This window comes from Talpa occidentalis, unplaced genomic scaffold, assembly GCF_014898055.3.
Source record: "Talpa occidentalis isolate TD23 unplaced genomic scaffold, MPIMG_talOcc4v2.1, whole genome shotgun sequence".
NCBI lineage: Eukaryota > Metazoa > Chordata > Mammalia > Eulipotyphla > Talpidae > Talpa > Talpa occidentalis.
In genome coordinates, this window is record NW_026555331.1 from 35,231,070 (window position 1) to 35,254,375 (window position 23,306).

At 39.5% G+C, this 23,306-nt stretch overlaps 1 protein-coding gene across 7 annotated transcripts in view; it reads right to left on the reverse strand.

Annotated features, from left to right (window-relative positions):
* Positions 1–3,950: 3,950 nt before the first annotated feature.
* The window catches only part of ESRP1 (epithelial splicing regulatory protein 1), a 60,285-nt gene continuing 40,929 nt past the window's right edge, over positions 3,951–23,306 (reverse strand). For 2 of the 7 annotated variants that reach the window (XM_037504069.2, XM_037504058.2), the window contains exons 14-15: positions 18,419–18,569; positions 3,951–5,451 (exon numbers count right to left, since the gene is read on the reverse strand). In XM_037504069.2, the coding sequence (XP_037359966.1) occupies positions 5,431–5,451; positions 18,419–18,569 (172 nt within the window). In that variant the 3' untranslated portion in view covers positions 3,951–5,430. Of the gene's footprint in view, positions 5,452–14,919; positions 15,030–18,418; positions 18,570–23,306 lie in introns of those variants that run through there. The other 5 variants (XM_037504107.2, XM_054692103.1, XM_037504088.2 and 2 more) reach the window with 3 other exon arrangements.

The following is a 23,306-nucleotide window of genomic DNA, read 5'->3' on the forward strand; positions in this document are numbered from 1 at the left end:
GGCAGGAGAGGTCTGCGCGCCATGCAGGACCCTCCTCCAGTGGCCGGGGAGCAGCTAGGAATCGAACCGGCGCTGCAGAGGCTGCGGGCAGCTTCGCAACCCAGAGCTCAACCGCTGCGCCACCGGGGAGGCCCAGTGCAGTGACATTTTTGAAAGTAGTTTTTTCCCTAGCTAAAATGCTTCTGGAAAGAGATTTTTGACCAAATTAATTATATAAAGCAATATATATAAAGCAAAGCATTATTGGTACTAATGGCCTATTATTGAGATTTTCCCAGGAAGAGCGTCTATTTAATAGACACAGGTTGCTGACTTTGTACCAAGATTTTTCTACTTTCAATTGAGTTGAATTAAATTATATTGGAGTAGCCAGATAACATTTTAATACATGTCCCATGCAATATTTGAGCCATATTTATCCTAAAAATTATTTGTTGGTTATCTGAAATTCCCATTTGAGTATCTTGATTTTGGTGTGGGTTTGATTTTGTTTTTCTAACTTTTCAACCCTATTCATGGACTAATATATTTTTTTAAGATTTATTTATTTATACAAGAACTGGGGTAGAGTCAGAGGTGCGGGAGGGTGAGAGAATTCACCAGAGACAGAGCAGGGAGCAGAACAGGCAGATGGACCAAAGACATTGCTGAGGGGAGCAGCGGGTGATGCAGGTCTGCTGTGCCATGTAGATTTCTCCCTGGCCAGCCGGGAATCGAACCCGTACTGCAGAAGCTGCGGATATCCTCAGAGTGCAGCGCTCAACCCACTGTACCACCAGGGAGGCCCACCTATTTATGGATTGAGGTTGCCCTTATTTTTTTTTTTTTTTAAACATTTTTTTTTATTTTTATTTTTTATAGAGGCATGTTTTTATTTATTTATTTGTTTGTTTGTTTGTTTTGTTTATACATGCACTGGGTACAGTCAGAAGCACGGGAGGGTGAGAGAATTCACCAGAGCCAGAGCAGGGAGCAGAGCAGGCAGAAGGACCGAAGTACACTGCTGAGGGGAGCAGCGGGCGGCAGGAGAGGTCTGCGCGCCATGTGGGACCCTCCTCCGGTGGCCGGGGAGCAGCCGGGGATTGAACCGGCGGCGCAGAGGCCGCGGGCAGCTTCACAACCCAGCGCTGAACCGCTGCACCACCGGGGAGGCCCGAGGTTGCCCTTATTAAAAAGCCATCGAGCTTTGGGCCTCCCCTGGTGGCGTAGCGGTTGAGTGCTGGGCTGCGAGGCTGCCCGCAGCCTCTGCAGCGCTGGTTCGTTCCCCGGCCGCAGGTGAGGGTCCCACCCAAAGAAAAAAAAAGCCATCGAGCATTGCTGGCTCTCAAGCCTTCTGGGCATCTATAATAAGATTAATTTTTTTCTTATGATAGAAGTAAGGCTATTAGACAAAATTCTTATGATAGAGGGAAGGCAGTTAAACAGCAGATAGACTCTGAGTATCTCAATTTCATTAATTCAGAACAAATTCATCATTACTAAAAACCCTGACACATGAAGTTGCTTCTGCTGTTTTCCAGCTCTACAAAGAGCTCGGGCTCGACCTGGACAGGCCTAGTGTTGTTTTGGAGCTGCCACAGAACTACTCAGCTAACCAGTGCAGCTAATTTACCTGGCATGTCTAGACCCTGCTATGCTGAGGACTAAACACATGTCCAAATTAATCTTAAAACCAAAAGAGCACAATAATTTTTTTTAGAAAAAAATGTTTCTCACTAGTTACAATTTATTACCATAACAACTTTTGTGTGAGAAATTACCATAACTTTTTTTTTTTAAAGATTTATTTATTCATGCATACAAGAGCTGGGGTGTAGGCCAGAGATGCGGGGGATGAGAGGACTCACCAGAGACAGAGTGGGGAACAGAACAGGTAGATTGACCGAAGTACACTGCTGAGGGGAGCAGAGGGCGAGACAGGAGAGGTCTGCTGTGCCATGTGGGTTTCTCTTTGGCCGGCTGGGCATTGAACTCGTGCTGCGGAGGCTGTGGACAGCTTCATAGTGCGATGCTTAACCCCTTGCACCACCAGTGAGGCCCAAATTACCATAACCTTTTAATAGAGCAGAAAAACCTGTTTATCAATTATGAAATAATTTAAATATAAAATTTTTAAATCCTGTTCATTCTGGGTAAGCACTCTGAGTCCTGAAGTCAATAGAACTATATGTCCAGTAGATGGCAGAAGTAACCTAAATCATTAGATTTAGGTAAATTTGATATCAAGCTGTCTCTTTAGATGTGTGCACTGGTGTAAAAATGACTCCTGAATTTATACTTCAGTGTTAAAGGCATACCATTAATAACTAGTTATTAAATATTTTAAACATTTTTTAAAGATTTCATTTATGCATACAAGAACTGGGGTGTAGGCCAGAGGTGTGGAGGGTGAGATGATTCACCAGAGTGGGAAGCAGAACAGGTGGATCTACTGAAATACACTGTTGAGGGGAGCAATGGGAGAGACAGGAGAGGGGCCATGTGCGTAGCTCCCTGGCCAGGGATTGAACTCATGCTGCAGTGGCTGGGGATAGCTTGATAGCGCTGAGACTTTAACCCCTGCTCCACCCCTGTTGTATTTTGCTGTATTGTTGAATTCAGTTGCATTGTTTACTTTTGTGGGTCATGGCTGCAGTGTTCCACATTTGCCAAGGGAAACTTACGTGTAGATTACATGGAGAAAAACTCTTAAGGGGTGGATTGTAGGATAAAGATTTCTCAGCTTTTGCGCTATTGGCCTCTGTGGCTATCACCTGTGGTCTTGAAGGCAGGTGGCACTTGGGAGCATGAATTTAGGGCATGGATGCCTGATGGTGGACAATGGAGTATGGAGTGGGGATGCATAAATGGGCACACCTGAGCGTGGAGGCAGAGCATATAAGGGGATGCAGCAGAGGCCTATGCAGCAGAGTGCAGAGGAAAGCAGCGGAGCCCAGAGAACCGCCTGGGAGGTAGGACTCCTCCCAGTCTGGTGGGCCCCCTGCCTGCCCTGCACCTGATAGCCTGACTACAAATGGTGTAGAAAGTTTGCTAAAAGCCTAAAAAAAGCCACTGAGGGTTCTAGGACTCTCCTTTGCCTGCTTTGCCCTATTATCTGCCTACACTACACAGGTCTACTTCCTGCCCTTGAGATTATATAAATCTGGAATTGATATACTTGAGCTCACTGACAAAATATATTAGTCTGAAATGGTAGATATCAGACAAGACTTAACCAGTATCCTGAAGAACGAATAGAATTTGGATCAGAGACAACACTGGGTAACAACATTAGCAAAGATAGAATTGGAATTAAGAAGTATATAGGAGTCAAATACTAAAATTCTAGATCTAGGACCAATATTAGTATCTGTATACCATAATGGCCAAGAATTTCACACTCAGGTATCTCTCCTGCTGACCTGTGACATGCAGGTGCTTCTCTTTTACTCCTTTTCCTAATAAACCTTTCCTTTTTTAAAAAAAAAGATTTATTTATTTATTTATACATACAAGCACTGGGTACAGTCTGAAGCACGGGAGGGTAAGAGAATTCACCAGAGCCAGAGCGGGAAGCAGAGCAGGCAGAAGGACCGAAGTACACTGCTGAGGGGATCAGTGGGCGGCAGGAGAGGTCTGCACGCCATGCGGGACCCTCCTCTGGTGGCCAGGGAGCAGCTGGGGATCGAACTAGCGCTGCAGAAGCTGTGGGCAGCTTCGCAACCCAGCGCTCAACCATTGCGCCACTGGGGAGGCCCATAAACCTGTCCTTTTAAAATTTAAAAAAAAATCACAACCAAAGTTTCAGTTATTTATTCTCTAAGGATGATTGATTGGTATCTAGAAAGCGTTTATCATTAACAGTTTGTACAAATACAGAAAACACAAGAATAAACTTCAGGAAAAGATGACTTACCCATACCCACCCACCATTACCATAACTCTACTAGTAACATAAAAGATCACAAACATTGAGATTAAACCGGTAAATTTTATTATCAAATGTAACAATTCTACAAAAACTCAGTAGTATTGTAGTATTTCTGCCTAGCTTAAAGTCTTCAAAGCTTTGGGCAGACAGCATCTTTAGGCATCAAGTATAAAGAACTTTTTTCTGATCTTAAGTGCCAGTTATGAATTTTCATACAAAATGGTTTTCTTTTTTCCTACTGCAGTTAAAGGGCCATTGATGGTCAGTTGAAGAGGGAATATCTGGCTCTCTATTCAAGGTGTTAATCAAAATAATGCAAGTAAATAAAAATAGCAGCCACATAAATCTGCATGGCATTGCATCCAAGCAAAAGACAATGAGTAACTTAAAGAAATATGTGCACTTAACCAAATCCTGTTTTCCTTTTTGGAGTTATGTGAGGCAGCAGTACTTGCTAGCTAGTGTCTAATATTGCACGTTTGTAGCATAAACACAGTGCTAAACACTGACAACATCAGTACCTGCTCTAACCACATCATTGTTTACCCTCTTAGTCTAGCATGCTGGCTATAATCCTATGTTTTTAAAAGTTTTGATTATTCGACAGTCAAGACATTAGAGAAAGGTTTAAGGCTACTTTAATATATACAAGTTTTCATTTCCATTAGTATGTTTTCTAGAATACACTGTTCAAATGTTCTCATTTTTTTTGATATTAAAAACTATGGAATTTCTTATCAAAGTCCAAACCATCAGTAATGGGAAAAGCACAATATAAAATAATACATATGAAGCCACAATATTCAATTATACTTCAAACTAGAAATTACTACCTACCTATAGCTGCTTCATTTTTGGTTTCATATTTTGGCCCCTAGTTCATTCATATTTACAACTGGTTCCTGCTGAGAAACAGATCAAACTTTTTGAAACTATGTATGTTCTGCAGTTTCATCTAATGTATCCCAATGTGCTTTTAAAACTTCTTTTCATTGGTTTTAACTATAAGACATCATGTTGGTCAAAAGACTGGAAAATATCGGTGTTATTTTTAAGTTTGTGATTTAAGTATTCTAAGACCTTATTCTAGATTTTATTAGTAAGCAAGGGGGCATGATCGTGCAGGAGGTATGGAGTTAGAGAATGAAGAATGGAAACACACAAAATGAAGCTTCCATGAACAGAGTTCCTGGCGGAGATGGTAGACACTAGTGGAGGATTGTTTTGTTTTGTTTAAGACTTAAAACTTAGGAAACATCTATGATGCCACATTAGCTGGAAGTTAGGGAGACATCTGATTTCAAATTCACATTTTAAATGCCTATTTGCAAATCAGCAAGGAGCCTGGCATGCTGCTTGCCATTAAGATTTGGCTTCGCTGGCTCAAATTTTTCACTCCACCCAAAAGATAGGTCACAGGCCCACTGTCCAATCATGTTTGCTGAAAATACTGCAGCCTGAGTGGAGACAAACTTCCTCTGAAGTTGCTAGAAGTTGTCTCTTGTCTGACGGTTTCAGAATCACCATATATCTTTCAAACACTGAAAAAAACAAAACAGAAATATTACAGTCTATAAATTTTTCAATTCTCAGCAGTCAGGAAAAAAAAATTTGAATTCCAAAAGATCTAAAAAAAAAACCCTTTAAGTAGTTCAGACTTTAATTTCACACAGACATAACTGCCATTATGTGTCTGCCATAACTGCCACACAGCAAATTCTACAGGGTATCACACAGGCGATGGACGTATACAGGATGTTATTTCTACAACTCCTTACTGTGTATTGCATTATGTGTAATAATATCTAGGTTTCTACCTTCCTACTTGCCTCAACTCCCTTGTGGAGAGACTATTTTTATACTATTCATTCCTTTTCCTGGGTCCCCACATTATAGCAGAATTCTTCTGATGAAGATTCAGATGCCATTATCAAAAACCAGTAATAATTACTGAAATTGAAGTCTAGAATAATAAATTTCAAATAATTCCAAACAAATGTATTTGTATCAATACAAGGCACTAAAGAATGACATTATAGCAAACATGAGCTCTATGTGCCAGGGAGATGATTAGCAGCTGCTCTGTGACTATTTTATCCTCAAAACCACCCAATTAGATTACCGTGTCATCCCAGTTTTACAGGTAAGAAGACTAAGGCACACAGTGATTAAGCCAATAACTGGCAGATCCAGATTTAAATATAAATTGGTTATACTGTTATTTTACTTCCATATCACATAAAAATTTTAAAATTAAAACTTTAATGAGGCACTATGCATACTTCTACTTATGAGAAACAGAGATGGAGAGAGAAATAAAAATAACCCTTCAGATTTCTGTTTATAAGACCAGTTTGAAATTATGGTTTAGGGCCTCCCCTGGTGGCGCAGTGATTGAGCACTGGGCTGAAAAGCTGCCCGCAGCCTCGGCAGCGCCGGTTCGATCCCCGACAGCTGGCGAGGGTCCCACATGGCGGGCAGACCTCTCCTGCCGAGCCCGCTGCTCCCCTCAGCAGTGTATTTCAGTCCATCTGCCTGTTCTGTTCCCAGCTCTGGCTCTGGTGAATTCTTTCACCACCCCCCGCCATGCTTCTAACTGTACCCAGTACTTGTATAAATAAATCTTTAAAAAAAAATGAAATTATGGTTTAGATTACATTTTAATGACAGTTTCTAAAATTGATATAAATTTAAAATCAGGTATTTAAAAAAACAGTGGAAAACTTTTTTATGTCAGAATTCATTTTGAAAATGTGGTTTACAAAGTGACCATAACTTAACACTAGCCTAAAACAATGTAGCCTCTCTCTCTCTCTCTCTCTCTCTCTCTCTCTCTCTCTCGTGCACGTGCGCTAAGATTTATTAATTCATGCCTACAAGAGCTGGGGTGTAGGCCAGAGGTGTGAGGGGGTGAGAGGATTCACCAGAGACAGATTGGGGAGCAGAACAGGAGGACCTACTGAAGTACACTGCTGAGGGGAGCAGCGGGTGAAACAGGAGAGGTCTGCTGTGCTATGTGGGTTAGCTCCCTGGCTGAGGATCAAACTCATGCTGCAGTCAATAGCTGGATAGTGCTGTGACTTAACCCCTTGCACTACCGAGGAGGTCCTATAGTTTCTCTTTGGATACTACATAGATAAGAAAATCTCACACAATACTCTTACCATACCTATTATACCCTTCTGTTGGCAACAACATCTGAATTTTACTTAAATAAAGACCTCCTGTCATCTAATCTCCATAAAGAGGTAACTTTATCCAGCACAAAATAAAGGACCCATTCATAGCCAGTAAGTGTCATGTATATCCCTGGCCTTGGTGGTTTCAGAGATGAACTTAAGCCAGGCCATCAAACTCAATTCCTGACTTGCTCCTGGACGTGAAATGGAAGCGTGTAAGACAAGTATTGCTGGGGTACCTCAAAAGTGACTAAAAGTGAGGCCTTGCAAACAGCCAAATCAGTCAACCCTAGATCTATCAATGAATACTACAAATTCCTAGTCCAGGGGGCGTCCCTTGTGGCGCAAGGGGTTAAGCACTGCACTATGAAGCAATCTGCAACCTCTGCAGCATGAGTTCGATCCCCAGCCAGCCAGGGAGAAATCCACATGGCTAGGCAGACCTCTCCTGTCTCACCCACTGCTCCTCTCAGCAGTGTATTTCAGACAATCTGCCTGTTCTATTCCCCACTCTGTCTCTGGTGGATCTTCTCACCCCCTGCATCTCTGGCCTGTGCCCCAGCTCTTGTATGCATAAATAAATAAATCTTTAAGAAAAAAAAAAACATTAGGGCCTCCCCAGTGGCAGAGCGGTTGAGTGCTGGGTTGCGAAGCTGCCCGCGGCCTTTGCGGTGCCGGTTCAATCCCCGGCTGCTCCCCGGCCACCGGACATGGCGCGCAGACCTCTCCTGCCGCCCGCTGCTCCCCTCAGCAGTGTACTTCGGTCCTTCTGCCTACTCTGCTCCCCGCTCTGGCTCTGGTGAATTATCTCACCCTCCCACACTTCTGACTGTACCCAGTGCATGTATATACAAAACAAACAAATAAATAAATAAAACATGCCTCTATTAAAAAAAAAAAGAAAAAAAGAAAAAAAAAACATTATGTACAAAGAAGTCTTTTTAAGTTATCTGTATTTCAGCAACTGGTGATATGTCCTATGCAATGAACTCCTTAAAACACCTGCAATTCTGACAGGTTGTAATACTTTATTTCCTTAGTAACTTTGACATCTCTTCTGAAACATTTAAACCAGTTCTCACATTACTTTGTTAGGCGAAAAGAACAGCTTCTTCTTTATTTATAAAAGGTTAATCAAACTCAAATTCTTTAATCAAGGAAGTTAATAACCTTTTTGAATTTGTCATTTAAAATAAATGGAGTTATCAATTTTTTTCAACATTCTTCCCCACTATAAACAAATACTTGGAAAGGAGAGCAGGGTGGGCTGGGGAGAGAAACAGGAGAGGAGAACAATAAAGACATACCTAGTTCAGGGAATTTTGTTATGGGAGCCTCAACAGACTAAGACATTCACCAAATGATCATGGCTGTCATCACTAATGATGTCATGTGGACACAATATCCAAGATATTACATGATGAGAAGGAAGGCACTGCACCTTTATGGTATTCATTCCTAGCTCCATCAACCCAGACCAAACACAAGAAAAACATCAGACAAATTAAAACTGAATAGTAACCCACAAAATAAACTCCAAATTGTCAAGGTCATGAAAAACAAGGAAAAATTGAGTATCACAGACCAGAGGACACACTAAGGAGACAGACCAACTAAATGCATTGTAGAATCCTAGATCAGATCCTGGAATAGAGAAAGAAAATCAGTGGAAAAAAATTAGTGAAATCTGAATAATATCTGAAATGTAGATAATAGTCAAAATCATTGCTTCTATGATTTTTTTTAAGATTTATTTTTGCATAGAAGAATTGGGGTGTAGGCCAGAGTTGTGTGTGTGTGTGTGTGTGTGTGAGTGTGTGTATGGATTCACTAGAGACAGAGTGGAGAGCAGAACAGGCAGATTGACTGAAATACACTGCTAAGGGGAACAGTGGGCGAGAAGGAGAAGTCTGCTGCATCAAGAGTGGGTAATTCCCTGATCAGATGAACTCAGGCTGTGGAGGTGATAGCACTGAGACTTTAACCCCTACACCACCAGGGAGGCCCACTTCTATGATTGTTGTAGTAACCCAATAGTTATCTGTATTTTTGTATTTATAAAGAACTTCACACCTGGTAAAAACATTATACTCATTAATCTACCTAATTTTCAACCACCAACAAAAAATTACTTATGTAGAAGTGAATTTATTCCAGTTTTATAGAACAGGGAAATGTCACCTCTAAAGAGTTATCTCTACAGGAATGTAAAACATAGTTATAGTTAAGCACTTGTGAACAGATTTAAATTTATGAGATGCCCGAGCCCCACTGGGGCCACAGAAATATGAAACTTGGAACTTAAACAGGTAGCCATTCGCGAGCAAGAATTTAATATTTTAAACATTTTTTTTTAATTTCTCAAAGAAAGGGAAAAATTATTGTGCCCCGGGCAGACCTCACGGACCCAAAATGGGGGTCAGTAAAGCTGCCTAAACATTTTTTTAAGATTTATTTCATTTATGCATACAAGAACTGGGGTGTAGGCCCAAACCCTCCCCTCCCTAAGTCTAAGGAGGGCTTTTTCTAGCCAAGTGGCAAACCACCTTCCCACAGGACCTCTCTAGCATCTTCAATGGCTTGTGAGATGACCCTTGAAGTCTTTCATGACCAAAAAAAGAGGCAGATCTATAGCTCTTGGGGTACTGAACAAGTAACAGTGGGCTGATGGAACAGGTTGTGTGAGAAGACAGAACAATGTGACTTCTATGTCAGGCCTTGACTACCATTATCTGACATCTTTCTTTTCATCAATTTTTAGGACATTGTATTAAGCTTTCTATTGTATCACGTTTCAGTAACAAATTACCACAAAGTTAGTGGCTTCAATCAGAAATCTCTCTTACAATTCTGGAGTCCAGAAGTCTGAAGTCAGGCTACACACCTTCCAGAGGCTCGAGGGGACAATTTACTCTTTGCTTCCTTCCCGGCTTCTGGTAGCTGCAACTGTTCGTTGGTTATGTCTGCTTCACTCCAATCTCTGCCTCCATGATCACATTTCTTCTTTCTCTCCTGTATGTTTCCTTCTGCCTCTCTTATAATTACATTTAGGGCCCACCAGATAGCCGAGGGTGAACCCCTCCTATCAAGACCCTTAATTTACATATTGTGCCAAAAAAGGTAAGCCCAAGTTTCCAGAGATTAGAATGTGAACATGTATTTGGGGCTACCATTCAGTTCAAGACATGCTTGTACCCTGCCATTCTCTTATTTGGCTAGTGGAAAAGAACACCAAGAGCCAGGAGTTAAGAATCTTTTGGTTAGCTTGGCCTTACCTGTAAGACTCTAAAAGTGATCTAACTTCCCTGGGTTTTATTTCCTCATTTATCGATTGGAGCCATAGTTATCCACCTCACAAGGCTGTGATGAGATTCCAATGAGATTGCACAAGGGCCTTGAGGGCATAAGCCACTCTTCTGGTTTGGCTGCCTAAGTCTAAAAAGACCTTTTTCTAGCCAAGCAGCAAACTACTTTCTCACAAGGAAGGTTTAAAAGATGCTGGTGTAGGGGCCTCCCTGGTGGTGCAAGGGGTTAAGTCTCAACACTAGGAAGCTATGAGCAGCCTCTACTGCATGAGTTCGATCCCCAACCAGGGAGCGAACCCACATAGCACAGCAGACCTCTCCTGTCTCTCCCACTGCATCCCTCAACAGTGTATTTCAGTAGATCCACCTGTTTGCTCCCTACTCTGTCTCTGGTGAATCCTCTCACCACCACCTCTATACCCTGCACCTCTGGCCTACACCCTAGCTCTTGTATGCATAAACCAAATCTTCAAAAAAACTTAAAAAAAAAATAAAGATGGTGGTGTAAAAGCTACCACTGCTGATATATATTTTTTTTAATAGAGGCATGTTTTATTTATTTATTTGTTTGTTTTGTTTATACATGCACTGGGTACAGTCAGAAGCACGGGAGAGTGAGAGAATTCACCAGAGCCAGAGCGGGGAGCAGAGCAGGCAGAAGGACTGAAGTACAATGCTGAGGGGAGCAGCGGGCAGCAGGAGAGGTCTGCGCGCCATGTGGGACCCTCCTCTGGTGGCCGGGGAGCAGCCGGGGATCGAACCAGTGCCACAGAGGCCGCGGGCGGCTTCGCAACCCAGCGCTCAACTGCTACACCACCAGGGAGGCCCCCACTGCTGATAAATTTAATACTGACACAAATAAGGAGAAAAATATGTACCCACAAGGTCCAAAATTACAAGAAGGCATACAAAAAAGCTGAAAGGAAATATTCATTATTTCTGGATGGTGAGATTATCTCTTTATAACTATCTAAATTCAAAATTCTTTACAATGAAGATACAATCCTTTCATGAGATAAGCTATGCCAAAGTATTGCACAAGATTTCCTAGGTGAGCTTTTAAAAAAATTTTTTTAAGATTTATTTATACATACAAGAACTGGAGTACAGGCCAGAGATGTGGGGGGGTGAGAGGATTCACCAGAGACAGAGTGGGGAGCAGAACAGGCAGACAGAGGGGAGCAGCGGGTGAGTCAGGAGTGGTCTGCTGTGCCATGTGGGTTGGCTCCCTGGCTAGCTGGGGATTGAACTCTTGCTGCAGTGGCTGTGGATAGCTTCGCAGGTTGCTTCTTAACCCTTTGTGCCACCAGGGAGACCCCTAAAATTTTTTAAAAGAGAAGTCCTCAGGACCTCCCTGGTGGTACAAGGGGTTAAGATGCAACCTATGAAGCTGTCTGCAGTCTCTGCAGCACAAGTTTGATCCCCCAGCCAGCCAGGGAGGAACCCGCATGGCACAGCAGACCTCTCCTGATTCGCCCGCTGCTCCCCTCAGCAGTGTACATCGGTCAATCTGCCTGTTCTGTTCCCTACTCTGTCTCTGGTAAATCCTCTCACCCCCCACACCCTGGCTTGTATTCCAGTTCTTGTATGCATAAATAAATCTTAAAATACAAAGACAAGTCCTCTTTTAAAATTCTCAATATAAAGGCATATTAATCTGAGGTTATTAGAATATGAAAATACAAACATTTGAAATTTGATAAGACTCTTGATTTAATATGCTATTCTATCATGACCCAAATATATAAATGTTGGACACAATTAGAGGTAATAAGTAATGATTTAGAGTCAATTTAGGGCATTTCTATAATATTATAAATCAAATGGCTCCATTTCTAGTCCATTCTTATCTAAAGTACTCATTTTAGAATATAGACAATATGTTTCACAAATTCAAAGGTAGGATTATAAAATTGAAGAACATTTGAAAAGAAAGTATGGATGGAAACAAATTATCGACAGGGTAGACTAATGCACTCCCACCGCTGTGAACTAGAACAGAAGATGCCACATTCCCTCCTTAAGTATCTCAGCAAGATGCTCTCTGGTAGTAGCAAGACATCTTGAAACCTCACTGAAAATGGCAGAGAATCATGACGTCCAACACAGAACTGGAGTTTCTATAACTTTAGAATGAAAGTAAGACCCCAGTTGTCATTTTTCATGAACAATCCCACGACTCATAGAATCCCCTGTGTGGTTAAAGCCACAGGGACTGCATGGCAACAAAATTTGAAAATGACATGCTAGCAAACCCAGTAATAAAAAATGAAGTAAGGAACACCAATTCCTGAAATGTGTCCCTGCAACTACATCACTTGGAGGAGTCTGACAGAGAATGGCAATATGCATTAAGATTATAAATTAATTGATAAGGAAAAAAAATTTCTAAAGCACCTGGATCAGGGTTTTCATTTTAGAACAGAAAAAGAACATGAAACAAAATCTCACATTTTGGAAGAAAGCACATTTTAAAGTTTATGCAGATGATCTTAAATACATTATGCTAAGTGAAATAAAACCAGTCATGAGAGGATAACTATTGTGTTATTCTACAGGTACGGCACCTAGAATTAATCAAATTCATTCAGAAAAAAATGGTTGGGGCCTCCCTCGTGGCACAAGGAGTTAAGATGCAACCTATGAAGCTCTCCTCAACTACTGCAGCACGAGTTCAATCCCTGGCCAGAGAGCAACCTAAATGGTGCAGCAGACCTCTTTTGACTCACCTGCTGCTCCCCTCAGCAGTGTATTTCCATCAATCTGCCTGTTCTGTTCCCTGCTCTGTCTCTGGTGAATTCTCTCACCACCCCCGCACTTGTGGCCCATATCCCAGTTCTTGTATACATAAATAAACAAATCTTAAAAAAAAAAAATGGTTGCTACAGACTGGGAAAAGAGGAATGCAGATTATTTAATGTTCGTGTGAGATAGAAAAGTTGTGGAGCTAGACGGTGGCGATGACAATGCAACACAATGAATGTACTTAATTAATGTCACTGAAATGTACACTTAAAACAGTTAAAAATGGTAAATTTTTTGCTATATATACCACGATTTTTTTTTAATAGAGGAATGTTTTATTTATTTATTTATTTGTTTGTTTGTTTTGTTTATACATGCACTGGGTACAGTCAGAAGCGTGGGAGCGTGAGAGAATTCACCAGAGCGGGGAGCAGAGCAGGCAGAAGGACCGAAGCACACTGCTGAGGGGAGCAGCAGGCGGCAGGAGAGGTCTGCGCGCCATGTGGGACCCTCCTCTGGTGGCCAGGGAGCAGCCGGGGATCGAACCGGCGCCGCGGAGGCCGCGGGCAGCTTCGCAACCCAGAGCTCAACCACTGCGCCACCGGGGAGGCCCTATACCACGATTTTTAAAAAATGAAACTGGGGAAAACATATGCCCAATATAATAGAATTACTATTCAAGAGGATAAAAAACAGGTATACAGATATTTGTATGCAAAGGTCCCTATCACAGTTGAAACAACACAAATGTCCATCTACAGATAAGTGAATAAAACATCATTTATACACACTATCGATTATCATTCAGAGATAAAAAGTAATGAAGTACTGATACCATGGATGAAAGTAAAAAAGTATGCTAAATAAAAAAAGTGGATACAAAGTAATTACATAGTGTATGATTCCATTTATGTGAAATATTCAGAATATGCAAATCCCTAAGACAGAACTAAACTGGTTGCCAGGATCTATGGGGAGAAGAACCAGGGAACTAGTATTTACTGGGTATGAGGATTTCTTTTTTGGGTGATAAAATGCTTTGGAAGTAGATATAGAGCTTGCACATGCTGTGAATTCACTAATTAGACTAAATAATATAATTTAAAATGATTAATTTTAGGAAAAAATTGCTAATTCTATGTTATTTGATTTTTATTTGAATTAAAAAGACAAATATAAAACATATCCAGCCTGTATTCCACATGAGATAGAGAAAATAAATTTATAAGTGGAAAAGTTTTCCCTTACCCCAAAATAACAAACTTTATGCATAAATGTTGTTTATTGTTTTAAATGACAACCTGAATTCCAGATTCCATTCCTTCCAAAATTTCTCACATTCTTTTTTTCCCTTTTCTTTTGTTTTTAATTTCCTCTAATTTTTTTAAAAGATTTATTTATTTATTTATACAAGCACTGGGTACCATCAGAAGTGCAAGAGGGTGAGAGAATTCACCAGAGCCAGAGCAGGGAGCAGAACAGGCAGATGGATGAAGTACACTGCTGAGGGGAGCAGCGAGTGGCAGGAGAGGTCTGCGCGCCATGTGGGACCCTCGCCTGGTGGCCGGAATTCGAACCGGCGCTGCAGAGGCTTTAGGCAGCTTCCCGGCCCAGTGCTCAACCGCTGCGCCACTGGGGAGGCCCAAAATTTCTCACATTCTTAAATCACAGTGAAGAAAATGTAAGAAACCTTTCATCTGACTCCTAATATCCACCCTCAGATTCTTGACCTCCTTTGCTTGGCCCTTTATAATTTAACTTTCACATTATAGAGCCTTACCTTCTTTTTTGAGGTTGATCTAACTGCTGGGGCCCTTAAATACAAACCCATTCTTTGGGAAGAGTCCTGGCCTGGTCATTTGTGTGTACAAGTCCATCCTCGGTTGCATACTAAAATGCAAGTTAAAACAAACAGGATCAAAAGATGGACAAACTCACTATGGATGATTTATCTGCCAAAAATATTACGGGACATTTAGATGAGCTATATACTTAACTGCTAATCCTAACTCTTGATTCCTTATTTTACATGTCTAAATATTATAAAAATGCCATCTAGGAGGGAAGTTAGATTGAACACATGGATTAAAAAACAGCATACCATAATGACCACCACCAAACACTTTATGTCCCGGTAAATGTCTAGATTCCAAGATACAATAAGAATGACTAGATATCGGGCCTCCCCTGGTGGCGCAGGCAGTTGAGCACAGCGCTGTGAAGCTGTCTACAGCCTCTGCAGTGTTGGTTCCAGCTGATAAGCCTTGAGAATCCCACATGGCGCAGCAGACCTCTCCTGTCTGGCCCGCTGCTCCCCTCAGCAATGTATTTCCGTCAATTTGCCTGTTCTGTTCCCCTCTCTGTCTCTGGTGAATCCTCTCACCCTCCCGTGCATCTCACCTTTTCCCTGGTTCTTGTATGCATGAATAAATAAATCTTTAGAAAAAAAAAACTAATGACTAGATATCAAATATCTGAGCATCAAGTTTCTGCAAAGCATTATCTAATTACCCCATTATCACCAAACAACTGAGAACTTTAAATTGTGATTGATGTATTTGTAATCAATCTAATTGCCTGAATAGGACAGCAAAGAAAAATCTTACAGTGAGATGCCAAAAGAGAAAATGATTAAAGTTAATGCTTTTGAGGAGAAATCAAAACTAGCACTATTAAATGCAAAGTCATTGACAGTAAAGAGTAGTACAAAAAGCAAATGAATAAGATAAAGGAAATATAAAAAGAACACAGATATCCTGTTCTAGAACAAGAGGTCCATCAACTAAAAGGAACAGGTAGATTTCATGACCAGAATGACAAATTCATTCCAAATATTTTCATAGTAGTTCATCTTCAAAAATCCATTTCTCATTTTATTAATCTAATTCAGGTACTTTATAAGATTCCAGGTTTGATAGCAGAACCATGTCCTGCATCTTGCTTTAGTCATCAGCATTATTTCCTTATTGCAAACCCTTGCCCTTTACACTCCTCCCTCTAAACAAAGTATGGAAAAATTAAGTTGGAGTAGTTTTATGAAAGGATTTTGTTGAAGGTAGGGGAAACAATCAGAAAATTATATTTAAAAACATTTTTAAAAAGAATGACATGCCATTGTTTCATCAAGATAGAAAACTATCAAGAGATTTCACTCAACTAATTACCAAGGATTTGCTTAATTATATAAGATAATTATGTAAAAGTAATGAAAACCAGAAATCAATTGAAAACCTACCATTAAATCAACAGTGATAAATACATTGTAACAGGTAAAGATACAGATATGAGAACTCTTCGCAAAAGTTATTCACTTTGATTTTATCTCATGATAAATCCTTATATCTAAGGAAATTGGAATTTTGTTCATGAAATTGAGAACAAGAAAAAAATTAGAAGGCGTAGGTTGTAAAAAATAGTAGAAAATACAAACTTTTATGTAAGTGATATAAAATTAGATAAGATACCAAAAACTGATTCTAGCATTACAACTACCTCAAAGCTCAAAATAGAATTTGATATACTCTATTGGATCACTGAGGTTCCTATGTAATCTTATTTCACTGATACAATTAGTAAATTCTAAGCACCTTAGAAATAAAGGCTAAATGTCTTAATATGAAATAATTTTATATAGTCTTTGTGCTTCTATTTATACCAGATAACTCTGCTCTAACCTTGAAAGATTCTCTAGGAAATGCTAGAAAATTAAATGGCTATGGAATGAAGGTGATTTATCTGAATTTTGAAGCATGTCAATCTTTTACCCATAAATCTAGAAATAATGGAATACCAATTAAAAAACAGCCACAATACTTAATAAAGAACTAATTTACTCAATTTCACAATTTCTGTGGCTATTCAGTGTGAGTGTAAAAGTTAATCAAAAGAAACTCATTCAGTTGACCACTAAACCTTGACACTGTACTTTCCAGAATTAGAAAAGGCAGAAAATACACAACTCAAACGTTTTCTCCACGAGATAAAGCAAACTTTTACTAGATGTCAACAAAATTCCCTATTCCTTTCAAAATATATTGACTCACATTTGACAAGTAGATAGTATTTCTTTTACCCCTGCTATAAGGGCTTCCAACAGTGTATAACTGACAGAAGAGCAAAAAAACCTTCCTTCTAGTTTTAATGTGCAAAGCCAGGCAGTAGTAACAAGAGATTAATTGTCACCACCTTCATTCAGTTTTTCACAATCACACATATTTTCTATTTGTCAGAAATTATTCACTGTATGTTAAAATTCTTTAAAACCATATTAGTAACTTAGTAGTTCTGGGGCATCCCTACTGAGACCTTCAGTGTTCCATGATCCATAGACAGGAAGTTGGTAAACCCATTCTAATAGTGAAACAGACTCTGTAGACACAAACTTTATAATATAATGCTGTAGTGTAAAGTCTTGAGTGATTTGTTAGGATTTGACAATTACGCCTATAAATGCTTCTCGACTATAAAGAATCAAATAAAATTTAGCTCCATGAGGAAAGAAAATTTTGGCTATTAGTGCAATTAAGAAGACTATAAAGTACTGATTTTTTGACACTGCAGAAAAGGAGCTGGGACTCAAGATAATTTTATACTAGTTGAGAAAGAAAGGTGTCTGCTCAGATGAGATGGCAAAGAGGAAATTTGGTTCAGTGTTTTAAGAATTGTTATCAATACACACCCCATTCTTTAGCTTAAATCAGAAACAACTGATGGACCCATGCAGTTGTAGAAACAACTGGCAAGAGTAAATTTCAGATTCACAAGAATTAACAGTTTATCATTTCATAAACGTTTCACTAAATATCAGAGTTCATTTAAAGGAATTCATTGCATTGCCTTTGTTTTTGGCAGAATAGGCAAACAACCTTGACCACATTTCAAATACTCAAATTAAAACCTCATGTTTAACTATCTTTTCCTTTAATTAAGGATTTGACTTTGAGGATAACAGTTTCTTAGCCAACCCCACACCCACACTGTTCTGTGCCTGCAAGAGCTTTCCCAAATTTAGCCCAATTTTCTAAAAAAAAAAAAAAAAGCATAAATAGATTAAGTTGAAACAAAATATGGAAAAGTAAAGAGATGAGTTTGAAATTGGCACTCACCCTAGTCCCCCTGACGGTAATTCTGGTTCTATTTGCCTCCATAAGCAAATCCATTAGCACAAGCACATACATGACTTTTGAAGAAATCGGACCCTTTCCTGACTGCATTCTTTAGGAAAATCAACTTAAGTAATAAGGGCACTGAGTAGTTGTTTTCTTCTTCAAGCTACTGACCTGGTAACCTTGGAAGAAGTTAAGAATTTCCTTAACTCCAGTATTGTAGGTCAGGCCCTGCATTCTGACCACCGTGCCAGGCTGTGGAGGGACACCGCTAAGATTAGCAGCTGTAGGGAAGTAGCCAAGACTATTGGGCGAACCTGGGGGGCTAAAGGGAGAGAAAGCACAATGAACCAATAGAAATAGACAATGTTGAATATTTACTCTAAAAATATTAGTTACTTAAGGAAATAGACTTTCTCAAGGTTATCCTTCGTAGACTTCTTTGAGGTATCTCTCCCCCAAGACGGGTAGAGAACACCACAGCTATTTTGTCCCACATATTCACAAACCCAAAGGTTGAAAGGTAGAAGGGTAAATACAACAGAATTAATGCAGGGCTTCCCCAAAGATCCAGTCCTGAGATTCTGAAAAGGAGAGGAAGGAGAACTGTGCCTTCATAGTCACTCAACCACAAAGCACCACTTCCAAAGCCCAACTCATTGATGATTAACTGACTAGTGATCAGGAATGCTAAGGTATGGAAAGGCATGAATTCAAAGGACTAACAGGAACCATAGCCACAGACTAAAAGCATCCAAAGCACTGTTCCAAAGAATGGACTATTATACCCACAGATATAAGCAAATGTATAGTACAATAATACAGCAGAGTACACAAGTTATTTCTTACAAACTCTCTGAAAGAAACAAAAGCAGGGGAAGGGTAAATTGGAATCAGTCACCATTAACACAAAGAGAAAAACTGATGCATGTTCCTTTTGGTGTATCTATGGCAATTACCTCCAGAGGATTCAAATGAATACATAATTATTCTTTATGTGGCAACTCAAGTGATTATCACATTATGAAATTAGTTTTCCCCTTGTCCCCCCCATCTGTCTTCCACCACCATTAGTGTCCTGATACCCATAATTAAAAAAAAATTTATAGGAGTTTTTAAAGAAGGCAATAGCTTAAAGAGCAATAAATACCAACAGCTTGAGATTATTAACCCTTATGACTCCTCTTTTTATTAGCATGGTAACCTTGAGCAAGCCACTAATTTCTCTTAACTTCATCATTTGCAATATGGGGATGAGAGAATTTTCCTAGTTTCACAGAATTCTTCAGATTCAATGATTTAACATACCAAATTACTCCATAATCCATAAAATGTATTAACTCATGTCATTTCACTCTTGCTATAACCACAACCAGCATTCTATTTCATCATCTTAAAAATATGGGAGCCTGGGCCACCCTGGTGGCACAAGGGGTTAAAGCACCGCACTATGAAGCAATCCACAGCCTCAGCAGCATGAGTTCGATCTCTGGCAGGCCAGGGAGCAACCCACATGGCCAGGTAGACCTCTCCTGTCTTGTCCACTGCTCCCCTCAGCAGTATATTTCAGTCAGTCTGCCTGTTCTCTTCCCACTCTGTCTCTGGTGAATCCTCTCAACCCCCACATCTCTGGCTTACACCCCAGCTCTGGTATGCATAAATAAATTTAAAAAAATATATGGGAGCCTGAAAATATTATTTCACTTCAAGGTGCCCTTAATCTTTTAGGTGTCTAAAGCAGGGGTTCTCAACTTTGTTTGCATATTAGAGTCACCTAGAGTGATTTTTAAACTCTGACAAGAGCCCATTTAGATACTAAAAGTCAATTTACATGCAACTAAAGGAGAGGGAATGTCAAACTTTAGGTCTGAGTAGGGCTTTAGCTATCATTCAGCCACACCTCTTCATTTTTAGAGAGGTAGAAACAGAAACCAAGTCAAATCATTTCCCAAAGTCCACAAAACAAGTTAGCACCTCACCAAGCCAGAAGAATGGCACAGGTCTCAAATTCTAGTTCAATGCTTTTCATGAATACAACCACCATTCATTCGAAGGCCATATTTGTTCATGTCAAAAGACTGATACTTAGTCTAATACTCAAAGGCTATCAAGATCTCTCCAAATATTTTATTAAGACTTATTCAAACTTTGCACACTGAATATGAAAGTCAGATCATAGCACAGTGTACAGGTTACTTCTATGACTCTGTCCTGGCATAGCCTATTCCCGTTGCCTACTCATCACCTACAAATTAAATCTACATGTCTAATCACATCAAAATACAACCAAGATAAAATAATAGCAAGATAGAATTTCTCCAAATGGAAATATGAGGGAATAAATGACAACCATGATCAGCACCTATGAGGTAGCAACTATTTTGAGGAAGCCCAAAAACCAAAACTTAGATTCACATCTTCACTTTTTATGCAAAGATTACCTACTTCATAGAAGGAAAATGAGAGGTCAGAAATACTTACATTTAGGTTCAATTTATTTATTATTTATTTTAAAGATTTATTTTTATTTATTTATACATACAAGAACTATGGTGTAGGCCAGAAGTGCAGGGGTGAGAGGATACACCAGAGACAGATTGGGGAGCAGAACAGGCAGATCTACTGAAATGCACTGCTGAGGGGAGCAGCGGGTGAGGCAGGAGAGGTCTGCTGTGCCATGTGGGTTAGCTCCCTTAGCCAGGATCGAATTCATGCCACAGTGGCTGGTGATAGCTTGATAGCTCTGAGACTTTAACCCCTGCACCACCAGGGAGGCCCTGTCTTTCCATTTTCTTTATTGTGTTTTCCAATGTGTAAAAATTTTGTTACTGGTAAAGTTGACTTGTATGACTTGTTTCATTTATGCTTAGTAATTTTTGTGTCCTCCCTAAGAGGATGGTTTGAGCTCATGTTTCAGGGCTATTAACAGCTTGATAGTGCTGAAACTTAACCCCTTGCATCCACCAGGAGAGCTCCTCAATTTATTTTTTTTGACAGGGGCTTTAAGGCAATTCAATGATGCAAGCATAAATTATAATCTTTTCAATGGTTTTGGGACAAAGGAATATTATCATGTAGACTCCTACATTACACTATGTAAAAATTAACTCAAAATGAATAATATACCAAATGTAAGAACCAAAACTACAAAACTCTTGCAATACATAGTATATATCTTCATGGCACTGGGTTGTATACAACAAATGTGTAAGTGAGAAAAAAATAGGTAAGTTGTACTTCATCAAAACTGAGAACTTTTGTGCTTTAATGGATAACATCAAGACAATAAAAGATAACTCATGGACTTGGAAAAAATGTACATTATATGTAGTAAGGTCTCTTAACTATAATACACAAAGTAATTTTACAGCTGGAAAAAAACCCCAAATTAAAATTGTGCAAAGGATTTAAATAAACAGTACTGCAATGAAAATATACAAATGGCTAATAAGTCTATAAAATGAAGCTGAAAATCAATAGCCATTAAGGACAAGTAAATCAAAACAGTTAAAACAGAAGCAATAAAAGCTGAAAAGGATGTAGAGAAATTGAAACTCCCATACATTGCTGACCAAAATGAATATGGTGAACTCCCTCTGGAAAACAGCCTCACTGTTAAACATAATTAAACATAGTTATATAAACCCATACCTAGTTACATGCCTTACCCAAGGAAATTGAAAATATTTGTCCACACAAAAACTTGCATGCAAATGTGCACAGTAGAGTTATTCTTAGTAGCCAAAAAAATAAACATCTTCAAATTACCAACAACTGAGTAATGGATAAACTAAACTAGGTATATCCCTAACAATCGAATATTATTTAGCCGTAGAAAGATAAAAAGTACTGATATATGCTACAACATGAATGAACCTAAGAAACATGCTAAATGAAAGTAGCCTATAACAAAAGTCTACATACATATGATATGATTCCATTTAACAAAATATCCAGAAAAGGTAAATTCATAGGAGCATAAAATAGTTTGGTAGCTGCTCAGGGAAAAGGGAAGAGAACAGAGAAAGGGGTAGAAAAAAAGCAAATGGGAATGTCTATTAATGGACTCTAGGTTTCTTTTAGAATAATGGATTCTTCTAAAATTGTTCCATCATCTATATATATTTTTAAAAGATTTATTTATTTATTTATACAAGCACTGGGTACAGTCAGAAGCGCGAGATGGTGAGAGAATTCACCAGAGCCAGAGCATGGAGCAGAACAGGCAGACCGACGAAGCACACTGTTGAGGGGAGCAGTGGGCGCGGCAGGAAAGGTCTGCATGGCATGTGGGACCCTTGCCGGACCCTTGCTGGTGGCCGGGGATCGAACCAGCACTGCAGAGGCTGCGGGCAGCTTCGCAGCCCAGCACTCAACTGCTGCACCACAAGGGAAGCCCCTATCATCTAAAATTTAGATTATAAAATATTCTAAAATTAGCAGAAAATACACTACAAACCATTATTGAGTAAATTTAGTGTTTTATATGTTATTGCAGTCAAGTTAAAAACCAAAAATTGTCAGGTACTATAACATCACATAACCCAACAAGTATACCATACTTGAGCTGGCCGGGTGAGAAAACCTGCTGTGTTGCCTGAACAAACAACTGGGAGGTGGGGGTCTAGGGAAAACTTTAACAGGAAATGAAGGGAAAAAGAAAATAGCTTGAGGGGCTTTTCAAAGGTTTACATCAAGAAAATGATTTAAGTATCATAGCCATTCAATATCATTATTGCCAAGTTTCCTTCGCAAGTGCAATAAATATACATTAAGAAATTGGTGAATGAAACACAGAAGTGATTACTGATAGAAATTTGTTTAAGATTTCCTCCACTGCAATATCCCACATCCACTTGTAAACACATTCAGGTAAAAATGTTTTCAAACAAAATGTAGAGAGAAACTATTTTCCTGTGAGGGTATGATATCCTTTCCTTTTGAAAGCTTGAGTTTTGCAATTCAGCTTCCCCTTTGTCTGATTACCTGCTCTAAGCCTAATAATGATATACCCACACTAATTTAGTTGCCTAAGATTCTGTTGCCAGACTATCCAAACATT